Here is a 17,570-nt window from a genome sequence, read left to right on the forward strand (position 1 = left end):
GCTACCCTATGAAATAATGTGCAAAAACAGCAAGTACAATAATTATAAAATCAAAGCAATAACAGAAAAATTGTTCATGAAGTTAATGATTTTATCTAAACATTAAGACTGATTGATAAATTTGAATACATCTCAGTATTAGATCAAATTGATTCTAACTGCTAAGGTATTAGTTTGATGTTTCATAGAGGACAGTTCTGAATAAATATATTTATCTAGTGTTTGGATGCTCAGCATTGTGTGATTGAAAAGAAAACAAATTTTTTGAGAAATTACAGATTTGTGATTCTTTAAATTACAAATCTTAACTGGATCAAGTTCTTTTTTAGTATTTTCTTCTTTTTCATTTTGCATGTATTGAACAGAACACTTAACATTTTTTTTTTAGAAAACATCTTCACTAAAGTTACTTGAATAATATCCTAAGAGAATTTTAAATACAAAATTAAGTTTCAAACGTCCTTCTTCACTTAGGAAAAATGTTGTGAAAACCAGGCCATCTGCTGAGATACTACAGTTACATTTGGCCCTCAGAAAGTGTTTGTCTGCTTTGCTTTAGCACCCAGCTGGATTACAAGCCCACAAAACAAGTTCACCTTGATCTTTCACTTTAAATACAAAGTATCTCAGGGACAAAATTTGACATAAATATAAACCTGTGACGTTACCAGCCAAATAAGGCTGAAATAAAACAGGACTCCAAGTGCAATTACAATAAAACATCAGAAGTGCCAGAAACACGAGTCTTGAAGCTGTATCAGCCATAAAGGATGGCAAACAGTGACTCTCCTGAACAGAATGAAAACCACTGTTCAGCAATCAACAGCAGCATCCCACTAACACCAGGCAGCCTCCCCACCCTGACCCTATCTGGAAAGATCCGAGTGACAGTTACTTTCTTCCTTTTTCTACTCTCCACAATTTTCAACACTTCTTTCTTGTTGAAACTTCAGAATTGGACTCAAAGGAAAGAGAAGAGGAAAAAGCTCTCAAGAATGAAGTTGCTTTTAAAACATTTGACTTTAGCCAACCTGCTGGAGACTCTGATTGTTATGCCACTGGATGGAATGTGGAACATAACTGTTCAATGGTATGCTGGAGAGCTCCTTTGCAAAGTCCTCAGCTATCTGAAGCTTTTCTCCATGTACGCCCCCGCCTTCATGATGGTGGTGATCAGCCTCGACCGCTCCCTGGCCATCACCAAGCCTCTAGCAGTGAAAAGCAACAGCAAGCTTGGACAGTTCATGATTGGCTTGGCCTGGCTCCTCAGTAGCATCTTTGCTGGACCACAGGTAAACCAATATTGCAAACTTTTTATGGAGATTACAGATTTCCTATCTAAATCTTAATGAAGGTCTTGTCAAAGGTAGTATTGTATTATCTCTAAGAGCTTGGGTGCTGGAAGTCAGAGTGTGGAATTTAATCCTAACTCTGCTCTGTTACCTTTGGCAAATGTCTTAACCTCTCTGAGTTTCAGGTCTTGCATTTATAAAACGGAGGTAATGTCTACTTGATGTACCTTTGTAATGATTAAACAAATAATTTGTTAAGTTTTCTATCATACTCTCTGGTACACAGTAAATGCTCCCTCAAAATGAAGCTATTCTCAAATTTGAACTCATCCTCATTTGATTCTTTCATCTACATTTTCTTTTACTCTGGTTGACATGGTAAATTGGGAGAATCTTTAGGAACAATAAAATTTGCATAGGTAGAAAGTATGCATAACTTGTTTTATTTGGAACTTCTTGAGTCTTCTGTCATTGCAGAGTAGAAAGAACTATCCTTAATTAGTATGTTCTGCAGTTTGCAGCTGGGTGGGATTGAATAAAAGGAAATGTGGGGCATCTTAGATGTTTGGATATTGGAACATTTCCCTGAGGTTGACTTGAGCTTTATTTGGAGGTAGATGAGACTGTAACAGGCTGTTAGCAAAACTCTATGACTGTTGGTGCAGGCAAGACCCTCTCCTTCAGAAAGCAGATAGCCCTCCAGACTGTCTTTATCAGAGGCACCCCAGTTGATGGATCTTCAGAATCTGCCTCTTCAACAGCCAAATCTCTGAAGAAGACGATGCATTCTTGAAAATGGCAAAGATGACCAAATTGTCTCTGTGTGTGAATGTACCCTGTGATGAATCCAGGGTACAGGGATGTGTCAGGAAGTCAGAGTTTACCATGATCCTCCAAAAACTTGTCACTACAAATAGAAATTTATCTAGAGATTCTAAACTAGCCAGCTGGCATAAAAACAAACAAAAAACAAACAAACAAACAAAAGCTGCCACACAGGATGCACTAAATACTTCAGGACACTAGAAAGTTAGATAACTATATTCTCCCACCAATTCCTCACTTAACATTTTGTTTATATCAGTGTGTGTTTTATGGCAGAAAAAAACAAAATGCTTTTATTTCCCTGGAGAAAAGTATATTAAAATTATTCTCACAGTGACTGCATATACAAGAATTAATTTAGCAAATATGTCACTTAAATGAGGTTACTTAGCAAAGGTTTGTGCTCTGAAATTTTCCATTTCATTTCTTTGAACTATCAGTGATGTGTATTTGTGCATTGTTCAATTTTCTTAGAGAAGATAAACACAAGTTGGGTTCCTAACACTGAACCAGGTACTGATGAAACAAAGAGACAAAAAAATGTCATTCAGTTATAGAAATAAAACTTATAAAAAATGAATACAACTATGTACAAAAAAAGTGTTCAAGCCTATTACCAGTGTAGAAGAGAGAGAGATGAATTATTAAAGTTAAAATGGTGAAGGAAGGGTAAAAGTAGAATAAACTGAGTTTTTTTTTTAAGGTCTTTAACAATTTTATTAATGCTTATATAATAGGTCTTGTGCTTAGTTGCTCAGTCATGTCTGACTCATTGTGACCCAGTGGACTGTAGCCTGTCAGGGTCCTCTGTCCATGGGGATTCTCCAGGCAAGAATACTGGAGTGGGTTGTCATGCCCTCCTCCAGGGGATCTTCCCAATCCAGGGATCGAATCCAGGTCTCCCTCACTGTAGGCAGATTCTTTACCCGCTGAGCCACAAGGGAAGCCCTAAACTAAGTTTTTAAAGATGAATGTATTTGAATGGAAAAAATAAGCCAAGGATCACATGTATTTTTCAGCAAAAGTTGTAAAGTGATTAATTTTCAAAGGAGACTTGTTTGGCTTAAGTGACAGATTGACAGTAGCAGGAAATTAGATTTCATGGTTGCTGCCTTTCCTTTGACCTCATGGCTCACTGTTTCTTTGTCAGAAAACATTGGAATTATGTACTTGTTTGTCTTTGCCATTATGATATGTGCTGCTACAACAGTGAAAACTGTTGTGTTCAATTTAATTCATATTCACAGTACTCAATGAGATACCCAACAAAAATATAAATTTTAAATGTTTGGATACTCTGATTCCTCTTCAGATCAAATAAACTTTTCACCTTTTACTAAAATGAAAACAAAGTTTGGATAGATGAATCAATAAATGGAGGTGGAATGGATGTATATAACAGAAGATAGCTGGGGGAAACTCTGAGAACAATGTGGAAGCCATATAACTTTCATGAGTCTTACACAAGGATTAAATGATTTTTTTTGTTTTTCTTCATTTTCAATTTTCTGAAAAATAGTCTGTATACATCACCATGTAGGTTTAACGTGTACAGCATGATAGCTTGATTTACATATAATGTGAAATGATTAACACAATAGTTTCAGCTAACTTCTTATATCATCTCATATTGACACAATGAAAAGAAAAAAGTTTTCTTTCCTTGTGATGAGCACTCTTAGGATTTACTCTCTTAACAACTTTTCTAAACATCATACATCAGTGTTAACTGTGGCCATCATATTGTACATTATTAAAATGATGTACATAAGAAAATTTACATATGGGTTACAGAATATGGTAGTATTGACGCTATTTCATTTTGTAAAACAAATGACTCATTCTTGCTTTCAGCAGCACTTTAAATTGATAAAGCACTTTGCTGAAGTTTCCTGAAAGACCTCACATTCATAATCTTATTTGGTATTTACACAGACTCTGTGAGATATGTAAAAGCTATGCTATTATCTCCATTTCACATAAAAAAAGACCATTCAAAGAGAACCTTTGACATCAATGTCCTTCAAACCTTCTTGACAGTAATGGAAAGAAAGAAATACAGACTACATAAAGACTTAATCTATCTCTCATAGACCTATAATTGAGAAAAGTTTTCATAAAATAAATACTCTATTCTGTTCCAAATCATTTTTTATTACTGATTACAACTAACTGATGGGTACAACCCGCAGTTTGAAAAGTATTCACTTAAAAGGATTGTTTGCCCAATGCCACTTGATCTGTTGTACTCCTGTCTTTTTGTTAAGTCCAATTTATCTTTTTATTATAGCTCTCTGCTCTTTCTCTCTGAATAAAAGAGGCTTCAACCCTGTGAGTAATGTAATGTGTGCGTGATGGGGAAGACAAGAGATAGGAAAGGCTTTTGATTTCCAGGCTGTGTGACGCAGTGAGTACAGCTCACACTTCACCATGCCCCACAAAGCCCATTGACAAAAGCACATCCCGTTGTGGCTAATTTAAAAGGCGTTTGAAAGGATGACTTTTAATTTTCATCCTGTGTTTGTTGTTATTCAGTTGCTCAGTCATGTTCGACTCTGCAACCCCATGAACCGCAGCACACCAGACTTCCCTGTCCTTCACCATCTCCCAGAGTTTACTCAAACTGATGTCCATTGAGTCAGTGAGTGATGCCATCCAACCATCTCATCCTCTGTCGTCCCCTTCTCCTCCTGCCCTCAATCTTTCCCAGCATCAAGGTCTTTTCTAATGAGTCAGCTCTTCACATCAGGTGGAGCTTCAGCTTCAGCAGCAGTCCTTCCAATGAATACTCAGGACTGATTTCCTTTAGGATTGTATTCATCCTTTGGTATATATATGGATATTCTATCACTTGATTAATTCATGCTAGGTTGGAAAAAGAAAAAAAAAATTAACAAGCTAGTTGTCATGTTCCCAGGAACCTGAGAATTTATGACATTTTGCTAGAGTTCAGAATGACCAACTTTCAAACTGACCACCTTGCTTTTCCACCTTGCTGATCACCTCAGAGTTCTGTGATGGTTTGGGGATATATTTCCAGAACTTTCAGTGTACTGTGACCACAATTTTATACTTTTGCTTGTAATTGAATTTTATTTAAAATGAAATACTGTGTGGAGCTTCAATAAATGAAACAGATATAAGTGGAGTTGCTCTGGTCAAATAGGGATAAGGGAGCCCCAGTCCTCTGTTTGACCATTCACCAGCTCCAGTCCTAGTCTCTGAAGACCTCAGATATCCCTGCAAGTCTGAAAGGCAGTGGGATTTAAACAAAGCTGGTTTCAAATCTCAGTGCTGTCTTTTACCAGCTATCTGAGTAATTTACTTAACCAAGTTTAAAAGGGTCATTATAAAAAGTGCTATAAAGAGTAAGATATACACAATCATATATAAGACTTTAAGTATAAAGTCTTAAAAATGCATTACTATTCATTCCTTCCCCTTTTCCTACCTTAATTACTTCCTTCATAATAGGATTTTTGAAGTCAGGAGAAAAAAGTATTAGGGAAATATGAGTATGAAAATAAAATAATTATTTAAGAAACAACAAACAAAATTGCTTATGTAAAGATTGCTTCAAAAAATTATGACATGTATTCTGACTGATAAGTAAATTTGGCCAATGTCCTCCCTAGTCACTAAGCTGTCTTATTCACTCTAAAAGCTTTATATGCCAGAGCATAATGATTCAAGTCTTGGAGGTATTATTTCTAAACATAGGATAAGAAAGGAAGAAAAGGCGGAAGGGAGAGGAAGGCAAGGCAAGACAGCCAACAGGACTTGAAAGGATATCTGACTTAAGACTGACTGTGGTCAGGCTAGTAGGTGCATGTTAAGCAGGAAACATTTCCTGAATCTGATGTGTCCATTTCCAATTAAAAAATGCAAGGTTTCTGATGACTGTCAGCTAAGACCACAAGAATTCCAGAGCAGCAGATTATTTGCAGATAGAGTTCACATCACTAGTTTCTCTGTGTTACTAGGGAGAATTATATGTTGACAGCTTTTTAATTCTGTAGGTAACCCAGGCGTGAAGAGAAAATGCAGTCACCCTTGATATCCCCAGGGGATTGGTTCCTAGACATCCTCCTTCCCCACCGTGGTGGCCTGATAAGAAATTTCCCAGATGTTCAAGTCCCTTCTATAAAATACTGTATACTATTTGCCTGTAACCTATGTACACCCTCCTATATACTTTAAATCATCTCTAGATTACTTATAATACCTAATACAATGTAAATGCTGTGTAAATAATTGTAAATACAATGTAATATTATATAGACAGTTGCTGGAGCTTTCCAAGTTCAAGTCTTACTCTTTGGAACTTTCTAAAAAATTTTTTCTGAATATTTTTCCGTCTGCAGTTGGTTGAATCTACAGATGTGGAACCCAAAGATTTGGAGGGTCTGTTGTATATGAGTATTCCTTTATTCTTCGGTGTGAAGATGTGTGGTCTGAATAAATGTGGAGGCTTGCCTGTTACAAACATAAATTTACAATGCTAGCAGGCTCTTCTGAACTTGACAAGCAGCTTGTGCATGCTCTATCCATGCTGTCACTTCAGTCATGTCTGACTCTTTGCAATCCTATGGACTGACTGCAGCCTGCCAGGCTCCTCTGTCCATGGAATTCTTCAGGCCAGAATACTGCAGTGGGTTGCCATGCCCTCCTACAGGGGATCTTCCCGACCCAGGGATCGAAGTGGCATCTCTTATGTCTCTTGCATTGGCAGGAGGGTTCTTTACCACTAGTGTCACCTGGGAAGCCCCACAAGCAGCTTAAATTCAATCAATACTCACTACATGTGTACAATATGCCAAAAATGTTACTGTAATGTAGTAATAGCATACTAATAGCAGAAATAACAATAATGGTGATGATTATTTTGATAAATAATAGTTATTCAGTACATAAACGTGCCAGGAATTGTGTTAAATGCTTCTGTGTTGCTTTTTGTTTTTTTATTTGTCTCTGGTCATGCTGTGCGACTTGCAGGATCTCAGTTCCCCTAGCAGGATTGAACTCGGGCCTCAGCAGTGAAAGCCCAGAATTCTAACCACCAGGAGTTTCAACCCGCTTGGAAAATTACATGAACAGAAGAGCCTGGTGGGCTATAGTCCATGTGGTCACAAAGAGTTGGGCATGACTGAGCGACTGAGCATGCATGCATATCATTGTATCTGAGCATGCATGCATATCATTGTATCACAGTGTGCAATCTGTCTCTTTTTTCCTGTAAGAGGCTAGAGAAGGAAAAGGCAGGAAAATCTTAAGGTGAGAATAAATAGTTAAGTGATATCAGGAAAAATATGGTATAAATTTATAAATATGTAAACATATGCAATATATATTTATATATTGTGTGCCTCAAAAAAATGTTTAATAATGGCTATGATTTATATAGTGCTAACTGTGGGCCAGGCATTACTCTAGGTGCTTTGCAAGTATTCACTTGTTAACTGTCATGACAGTCCCTAGAGTTAAATACTATTTATATCTCCCTAGCCCACTAGGTTCCTCTGTCCATGGAATTCTCCAGGCAAGAATACTGGAGTGGGAAGCCATTCTCTTCTCTAGGGCAGCTTCCCAACCCAGGGATCGAACCCGGGTTTCCTACTTTGCAGACGGATTTGTTACTGTCTTAGCCACCAGGGAATCCCAAGAGGAACCTAAAGCATAGCATCTAAAGATAATCACCTTCAGAAAGATTAAGTCATGGTGTCACTAATATGGGGTAAGGCGAAGGTTAAAAATTATATGCTAAGAGGAATAGCATCTGCAAGTGACTGTAAAGGTGGAGAACAAACTGCTATTGTTTAGGGCAAAATAAAGTAAACACTGATGAGAACTGGGGCCAGGCATGAGAGAGGAGAAACAAAGAAACTTATGAAATATCATCCAAGTATGAAAGAATCACTGGAAGTAAAGTATATCCCTATATTAATCATTCAAATGAACATGGTCTTGGAGTTGAAAATAAACTGAATGAAGCCTAAAACAAATTAGTTTGTGGGTGAGTAAAATTCTGAATTTTCATAACACTATAACTCTCCTTCGGAACTTGTCACAGTCTATTGAGTATTATAGTTGTCACATACATGCTCTATCTCCCCTAAGAAATATTTAATTCCTTGATAGCACGATATATTTAGTTCATCTTTCATGACAGAGTGTACCAAGTATAGTTTTATGACCAAGGAGTTGCTTTAAAAACAAGCATTCATTACATAAAGATGAAAACCAAATTCAAACCATAGTACTATAAAGTCCTTTTCATTGAAAGACTCATCATTATAACTTAAAAATATGAACTATTAAAGTGAAAATGTGACCCTGTGCAGAGCAGAAAATCAAATTCAGATTATCTGGTTCCAAGGCTGACTAGGGAGATAGGAAGAAAAAACTATTTTTAAGAGTTAGAAGACTCTCAGGGTCATGTGAAAAACCCTTCCAAAGATTTCAATTCACAACACCTGTTGGGTCAGATTCAAAACTCAACTTTAAATAAGGGCAGTTTGCAAAGAAGTATGGAAAAACTGAAAGGGTCACTTTGTAACATGGAAAAAATTGATCTGGATCATAAAACAGAATTAGCTGAACTTGCTTTTCTTGACTTTAAGATTGATAATATTATCATTGGGCGCCCTCTAGTGGATTAACCTAAAAATTCTTGTTTGCCCTTGAAGCTGAAAAGATCACAAACTGAAAATCAGCATTATAATTACAAATAAAATAGGCTTGTATTTTATATTATACGTACTTAGATCTTATTATATATGTATTTATTTTGTTTATTATATTTATTAAAATTTTTCTACTCTACAAGCAAAGAGGAAAACAGTATTTTTTTAAGGTATACTCTTTCCACTCTGCCACCCCCAAAAGGAAAGAAATTCTGAGCTTATTAAATTAACTAAATGGAATTTAAGTTTACTAATTCAGTCAACAACTAAATAAAAATGAATACTTCCCCTCACTTGCTTAAAACTTAAAAAAAAAAAAGCTGCAACATTTTTGTTTGAATTAACTTGTTATCAGTTTTAAAGCTCTTGGGCACTCTTATCTCTTCATTTTAATGATGTTTTGTGGTAAAATGAAGTTTTTCAATAGAAAATTTTGGAAATTATGAAGTAAGAAGTGTGCCTGGCAAATTGGGAAAGAATGAATAAATGTCAACTAGAACTTGTTTGTGAAAACCACTTGCATTGTTTCCTTGTTGACTCAACTAGTTCTTTTTTTAATATAATTTCACACTTAGGGAAAGGTTGCAAGAATCATACAAAGATTTCTAGGATACTTTTCCCTTAGACTCCCCAAATATTAACATTTTGCTACATTTGCTTATTCTCTGTCTTGTATGCATGTTTTTATGGATTGTTTAAAAGTTCAGACATGATGTCTCTGTCAATACCTCAGTGTATTTTTTCTAGCACATAAGTGCAGTATAAAGTATCAAAATCGGGAAATTAACATTAATACAGTACTGCTGCTGCTGCTGCTGCTAAGTCGCCTCAGTCGTGTCCGACTCTGTATGACCCCATACACTGCAGCCCACCAGGCTCCCCTGTCCCTGGGATTCTCCAGGCAAGAACACTGGAGTGGGTTGCCATTTCCTTCTTCAATGCATGAAAGTGAAAAGTGAAAGTGAAGTCGCTCAGTCCTACTGAGGTGTCCGACTCCTAGCGACCCCATGGACTGCAGCCTACCAGGCTCCTTCGTCCATGGGATTTGCCAGGCAAGAGTACTGGAGTGGGTTGCCATTGCCTTCTCCAATACAGTACTACTGACTGCCAAAGAATTGATGCTTTTGAACTGTGGTGTTGGAGAAGACTCTTGAGAGTTCCTTGGACTGCATGGAGATCAAACCAGTCAACCCTAAAGGAAATCAGTCCTGAATATTCATTGGAAGGAATGATGCTGAAGCTGAAGCTCCAATACTTTGGCAACCTGATGTGAAGAACTGATTCCTTGGAAAAGACCCTGATGCTGGAAAAGATTGAAGGCAGGAGGAGAAGGGGATGACAGAGGATGAGATGGTTAGATGGCATTACCGACTCGATGGACATGAATTTGATCAAGCTCCAGGAGTTGGTGATGGACAGGGAAGCCTGGCGTGCTGCATTCCATGGGGTTGCAAAGAGTCGGACACAACTGAGTGACTGAACTGAACTGAAGTACTACCATTTAATCTATATGCCCTATTCATCTCTCAGCTGTCTCAATAATATCCCCTTTAATAAAAGAAAATTCAAGATTATGCGAGAGGTTCAGTCGCCTTGTCTCTTTGCTTGCGTGTTCAGTCATGTCCAACTCTTTCTGACCCCATGGACTGTAACCTGTCAGGCTCTTCTATCCACAGAATTTTTCAGGCTAGAATACTGGAGTGGGTAGCCCTTTCCTACTCCAGGGGATCTTCCCAACCCAGGGATCAAACCTGTGTCTTCTGCATTGACAGGGAGATCCTTTACCACTGAGCCACCTGGGAAGACCCATTGTCTCTTTAGTCTCCTTTAAACTAGAACAGTTCCTTGGTCTTTCTTTGTATTTCATGACACTGACATTTTTGAAGAGTGCAGAGAAGTTATTTTGTAGAATGCCCTTCAATTTGAGTTTGATTGATATTTTTTTGGGGGTAGATTCAGGTTGTGCACTTGTCAACTGAAAAAAAATCTATGACCTAAAAGTTGAGAAATATGTTTTATTCAGTAGACTTTTGAGAACTTAAGCCTAGAAGACAGTCTCTCAGATTGCTCCCAGTTCATAAAAGGCAACAGAGGAGCCAGGAGTTTTTAATAGGAGGCTTCTTTGCAACAAAAACCTGGTAGTCAGAATATCAGAAGATTATTGCTAATTAAAGAAAAACCATACATCTCAGGTTAATGAATGTAGCACTTTTCTAAGTACAGAAAGATGCAAGAGTTTGGGCTTATTGAGATCATTCCTTTGATACATCATCTTAACTATCTAGGGCCATGTTTCTACTTTTCTCCATCCTGAATCCACTCCTTCGGGAGCACTCCTGAGGGTAAGTACAGTGGCTAATAACTTGATGGCCACAACATCCTTTGTTTACTGTGTAGGTGACATTCTTTGTCTACATTGTTGTTCTTCAGTCACTCAGTCGTGTCCGACTCTTTGCAACCCCATGGAATGCAGCATACCAGGCTTTCCTGTCCTTCACTATCTCCCAGAGCTTGCTTAAAATCATGTCCATTGAGTCAGTTATGCCATCCAACCATCTCATCCTCTGTCATCCCCTTGTCCTCCCATCTTCTATCTTTCCCAGCATCAGGGTCTTTTCTAATGAGTCAGTTCTTTCCATCAGGTGGCCCAAGTATTGGAGCTTCAGCATCAGTCCTTCCAATGAATACTCAGGATTGATATCCTTTAGGATTGACTGATTTGATTTTTAACAAAAACATGAAAGAGGTGACTCTGAGTTCTTCTCAATGCCTTGTAGAAGGAAGCAGATGCTGTCAATCTGTCCCATTATTGGCAATGTTAGCTTAATTATTTGGTTATTTCTCTACTGTAAAGTTATTATTTTACTGTTTATAATGCAATGTATCCTACAGGTAGATACTTTGAGATGACTTAAATAAACTACTCTCCTCAAGCTTACACCCATATTTTTACCATTCATTGGTGATCTTGCCTGAATCAATTATTATTATAGTAATTACAAAATGGTAATCGCTACTTCCATTGTATCTTTTACATTTACTAGCTGACTTTCTGTATAGTAAAGAGCTTTTTCCTTTCCCCATATATTTGTTATTCTGGTTTTGTCATTTACATCAGCATGGAGTCATGGTTTCTTTATTTGAACCCTTATTCTTTTCTATCAGGGTTTGTTTGTTTGTTTTCATGCTTAAACATCCCAGATTTGGCCAATGGGACCTCTTTAAAGCTGGTGCCTGAAATGTTTTCACATGCTCCATCATTCTCTGGGCATTTCCAGACTTTTTGGCACAGCAGGTGTTCTAACAACTTACTGTGCTTTGATTGCCCCAACCTTGGGATTATGCACTTCACCAATGAGCTCTGATTTCTTTTGGTAGAGAATGATACTGAAAATAAGATCTGGGTACTGGAGAGCGGGGTATGCTCACTGCTGCTTAGATGACATTGTTCTTAGCCTCTCTCCACACAGAGCTAGAATAAATGTATGTACATGTATACACACACACACCTTCAGATAGAAATTTCCCTCCCTCTTTTTTTACTACTCTACAGGACTCCATTTTGTGGTCCACCATAGTTTATTCAGCTGGTGTTCTATGAATTAATATTTAGATTATTTTCAATGTTTTTCACATATAAACAATGCATCAGTGAATAATCTTGTGCACATGTATTTTCATATAATGGAAGTAGGGGTGTATCTTCATGGAAAACTCCTGAATGTCAGATTGCTAAGTCAAAGGTAAGTACAAATGTATACTAATTATTGCCAAATTCCTCTCCTTAATGATTGTACCAATTTGCGTGCCCATTAGCAATGTATGAGAGTTTCTGTTTCCCTATAGCCTTATCATGAGAATGTGTTACTGTTTGTTTTTGTTTTTGTTTTTAATTTTGCCAGGCTTGATAGTGGGAAATGGCATATCAGTGTAGCCTTAATTGATTGACACTGCTCTTATCATAAGTGAGGTTGAAACTATGTTTTTATATACTTAAGGGTCACTGTTACACCCTTTTTTAATGAACTGTCTGTACATGTTTCTGGCCATTTTAATGAGATCTTATGTCTCAAAAATAAAATTTAAATATTTATTTTGAGGGCATATTCTAAATGCCAGACAGTTTTTTTGTGCTGCAGATTTAACAATAAAATCACTTGCAAAAAGTTTACTCATCATAATAGCATCTGAAATTGAAATACAGAGGAGGTTTAAATCTTTGGTCGGTGATTATTCGGCAAGGCTGAAATAATTTTGGAAGAAATTCAAAATCCTACAGATCCATTCACATTACCCAAACATATTTTAAGTAAAGATCCACTTACAACTTTTTGTAGAAAAGCCAAAAGCCAAACGTCAAGAAGCTTAGCAATTGCTTTGGGCAACAACATGTAAGAAGATTAGTACAATACAGAAGAGAAAACTTTTGATAAAACTTGCAAATATTGTTTGAAAATAAGCAATATCCCTTTTTAATTTTTAAAATTTTCTCCTACAGCTATACATCTTTGGGATGATCCATTTAGCAGATGACTCTGGACAGACTGAAGGTTTCTCTCAGTGTGTAACACACTGCAGTTTTCCACAGTGGTGGCATCAAGCCTTTTATAACTTTTTCACCTTCAGCTGCCTCTTCATCATCCCTCTTCTCATCATGGTGATCTGCAATGCAAAAATCATCTTCACCCTAACAAGGGTCCTTCATCAGGATCCCCACAGTATGTATTTCTCAGATTAATTGTGGATGGACAGTTGTTAACGGCAATACCCCAACCAGAGAATCAGAGTGGCACTTGCTGTGCCAGGTACTATTTTATCTGTAATAGTGTTGTATTGTAATAGTATTGTGATATTATTATGAGCAACTAACATACATTAATTAACTCTTTCAGTATTCAAAATCACCCTATGAGGCAATACTTTTATTATCCCCAATTTAGAGATGAGGTAATTTAATATCTCCCCATATTATAAATTTACAGCGTGGAATTAAAGCTAAAAGGACAATTACTTCATTTACCCAGTAGAAGCATGGGCAAATTGTTCCTGCTGCTTCATCATAACACTTTATCAAACACCTGATGCCTAGAATATAGCAAAGTACAACTCATAATATAGTTGCCAATAGACTTGTTAAAGTTAAGTTGTTCTGTATCACATTCAAATCTCCTGTATCCACACAGTGTATCCACACACTATGCACATTTCGGTGTGTGTGTTGAGTGTGCTAAATATTATGGAACATGCAATTGACTATTTGATCTTTCACTTCACGCACATGGTTGTACTTTTTTTGCTTCAATAATTTGTTGCATTCTCAAAAACAAATGTATGAATTTTTAAAATTTTATATTGGAGTATAGTTGATTAGCAATATGGTATTAAGTCCTGATGTACAGCAAAATGATTCAGTCATACATATACACATATTTATTTTTAAATTCTTTTCCCATTTAGGTTATTTTAGAATAACCTAATAACAGAATAGAGTTCCCTGTGCTATACAATAGTCCCTTGTTGGTTATCTATTTTTTCAATGAATACCTTTTTCCATCCCCTCACGTTCAGTCGGTGGTGATTGCTAAGTCTTATCTGACTCTTTTGTGGTCTCTATGTATCCCTAGATCTGAAGTGTGTCTCTTGTAGACAGCATATATATAGGTCTTGTTTTGGTATCTACTCAGCCAGTCTCTGTCTTTTGGTTGGACTGTTTAATCTGTTTACACTTAAGATAATTATAGACATGAATGTTCTTATTGCCATTTTGTTCATTTTTTCGGATTTGTTTTTGTAAGTTTTTTCCTTCCCTTCCTATTTCGTTCTCTTCTCTTGTGACTGATGACTCACTTTCAGTTCAGTTCAGTCACTCAGTCATGTCCGGCTCTTTGGGACCCCATAGACTGCAGCACACCAGGCTTCCCTGTTCGTCACCAACTCCCGGAGCTTGCTCAAATTCATGTCCATCGTGTTGGTGATGCCATCCAACCATCTTATCTCATCTCATTTCATCCTCATCTCATCTCATCCAACCCTTCTCTTCCTGCCTTCAATCTTTCCCAGCATCAGGGTTTTTTCCAATGAGTCAGTTCGTCGCATCAGGTGGCCAAAATATTGGAGCTTCAGTTTCAGCATCAGTCCTTCCAATGAATATTTAGGACTGATTTCCTGTAAGACTCACTTTAGTATTGTGTTTGGACTCCTTTTTCTTGTGTGTGTGTGTGTATCTATTGTATATTTTTGGTTTCTGGTTACCATGAGGTTTTGATATAGCAGCCTATATATAAACAAGACTGTTTTAAGTTGCAGGTCTTTTAATTTCAAATGCCTTTCCAATATCTTGCATTTATGCTCTCCTCACAATTAATCGTTTTGATTTTGTATTTGTCTACAGATGATTTCCTACCTTTATTGCATGTTTGCCTTCACCAGTAAGCATTTCCATTCATAATTTTCTTGTTTCTAGTTGTGACCTTTTCTTCTCCCCCTGGAGAACTTCTTTTAGCATTTGCTCCAAAGCTGGTCTTGTGGTGCTGAATTCTCTTAGCTTTTGCTTGTCTGTGAAGCTTTTGATTTTTCCATCAAATCTGAATGAAAGCCTTGCTGAGCAGAGTGTTTTTGGTTATGGGTTCTCTCATCACTTTAAATACAGTAAATCCTCTATATACAAACCTTAAAGTTGTGAACTTTCAAAGATATGAATGTGCCTTCACATGTCCAGTCACATAAGTCAGTTCATGTGTCTAGTGTGTGAAAATGGCAGCCTTCAAGAGGGCTACACCAATGAGTCCTCACAGTGAGCCACAACCACCCCCTGCCTCCATAGGAGACCCTCCAACACTAGCAGGTAAATCTAACTCAGTCTCTCATGAGGTCCCCATTTTTAACTTGGGTCCTAGTATTCACAAGACCTTGTGGGTGCCCTCCAATAGTGGAGTTTCTGTTTCCTCCAGTCCTGTTTAACTCCTAAGATCAAACCCTGCTGGTCTTCAAGGACAGATTCTCTGGGGGCTCCTCCTATTGCCAGATCCCCAGGCTGGGGAGCTTGATGTGGGACTCAGAACTTTCACTTCTGTGGGAGAATTTCTGTGGTCTAATTATTTTACAGTTTGTGGGTTACCCACCTGGTGTGTATGGAATTTGATTTTATCACTATTGCACCCCTCCTTCCATCTCATTGTGTCTCCTTCTTTATCTTTGGATGTTCAGTTCAGTTCGTTCAGTCGCTCAGTCGTGTCCGACTCTTTGTGACCCCATGAATCACAGCACTCCAGGCCTCCCTGTCCATCACCAACTCCTGGAGCTTACTCAAATTCATGTCCATTAAGTTGGTGATACCATCCAGCCATCTCATACTCTGTCGTCCCCTTTTCCACCTGCCCCCAATCCCTCCCAGCATCAGGGTCTTTTCCAATGAGTCAACTCTTCAAATGAGGTGGCCAAAGTATTGGAGTTTCAGCCTCAGCATCAGTCCTTCCAATGAATACCCAGGACTGATTTCCTTTAGAATGGACTGGTTGGATCTCCTTGCAGTCCAAGGGACTCTCAAGAGTCTTCTCCAACACCACAGTTCAAAAGCATCAATTCTTCGGCGCTCAGCCTTCCTCGCAGTCCAACTCTCATATCCATACATGATGTAGGGTATCTTTTTTGTTAGGTTCTAGTGGGGTTTTTTTTGTTGACAGCTGTTCAGCAGTTAGTTCTGATTTTGGTGTTTCTATAAGAAGAGGTGAGCTAATGTCCTTCAACTCCTCTATCGTGTATTATTCCTTAAATCTCCTTAATGCCAACTAGGATTCTGACACCAATCCAGTGCATGTGTTTCTTGCCTGCACCAAGCTTACATCACCTCCTATGATGGCAACAGGGCTTCCTGCTTGGTCAGTCAGGAAAGGTGAAAAATTATAAGTTTATAAAATAAATGTGGCTATGTTGGCATGACAACCAAAGGGCAGAGAATTAAATTCAATTCAACCTCAGTCTACTCTCTTAAAATTTTATTTGAAGAATTTGAGTAACCTCCTATTTCAAATCCTTATTAGTTTGATGGAAAATTAATTTTAAGAGCATTACTATCTTTAATATTTCTATTTATTATGTAGCAGAGTGGAAAACTTGAAATACAAACATGCTTTGCAAGCATATTGTCATTATTAAAATTATTAGCAATTTGCCTCCATTATATTCACCAGGTTGAATTATGATTCTCTGTTCCTTTTTTTCTATTTTGGCTTTGTAATAAAACTGGTCATTAAAAACACCTTCTATTTTCTCTGTTTAAAAGAACTACAACTGAATCAGTCCAAGAACAATATACCACGAGCTCGGCTGAGGACCTTAAAGATGACGGTTGCATTTGCCACTTCATTTACTGTCTGCTGGACTCCCTACTATGTCCTTGGAATTTGGTATTGGTTTGATCCTGACATGGTAAACAGGGTGTCAGATCCAGTAAATCACTTCTTCTTTCTCTTTGCTTTTTTAAATCCATGCTTTGATCCACTTATATATGGATATTTCTCTCTATAATTGTTAGACTGCATAGAAAGTCAAAGAAAGGCAAAGTAATGAATTTCTCCTTTTGGGAATGAGAAACACAAAGCATATTGTGACATATTTACATATAAATAAAGCAGAGTTTAAGGTAATGTTACGCTTTTTCCTTTAGAAATCACAGAAACTCAATTACAAGGAAAAGATTTTTTTCAGGAAAAATAATGAAATATTTTCACTTAATCACATGTTTCTGAATTAATCCCTTTGCTTTTTGAAC

At 37.4% G+C, this 17,570-nt stretch overlaps 1 protein-coding gene across 2 annotated transcripts; it reads left to right on the forward strand.

Moving 5' to 3' along the window:
* The first annotated feature begins 691 nt into the window (after nucleotides 1-691).
* GNRHR (gonadotropin releasing hormone receptor) lies at nucleotides 692-17,355 on the forward strand. 2 transcript variants are annotated; one of them, XM_006079841.3, is made up of 3 exons: nucleotides 692-1,292; nucleotides 13,427-13,518; nucleotides 17,082-17,217. In XM_006079841.3, the coding sequence occupies exons 1-3, from the start codon at nucleotides 771-773 to the stop codon at nucleotides 17,215-17,217; spliced, it is 750 nt and encodes a 249-aa protein (XP_006079903.1). In that variant the 5' UTR covers nucleotides 692-770. The 2 variants fall into 2 exon arrangements, with proteins under 2 accessions (XP_006079903.1, NP_001277786.1); NM_001290857.1 differs by having other exon boundaries at nucleotides 764-1,292; nucleotides 13,299-13,518; nucleotides 17,082-17,355.
* The last annotated feature ends 215 nt before the right edge of the window (nucleotides 17,356-17,570 follow it).

The sequence above is a fragment of the Bubalus bubalis genome, chromosome 7 (assembly GCF_019923935.1).
Source record: "Bubalus bubalis isolate 160015118507 breed Murrah chromosome 7, NDDB_SH_1, whole genome shotgun sequence".
NCBI lineage: Eukaryota > Metazoa > Chordata > Mammalia > Artiodactyla > Bovidae > Bubalus > Bubalus bubalis.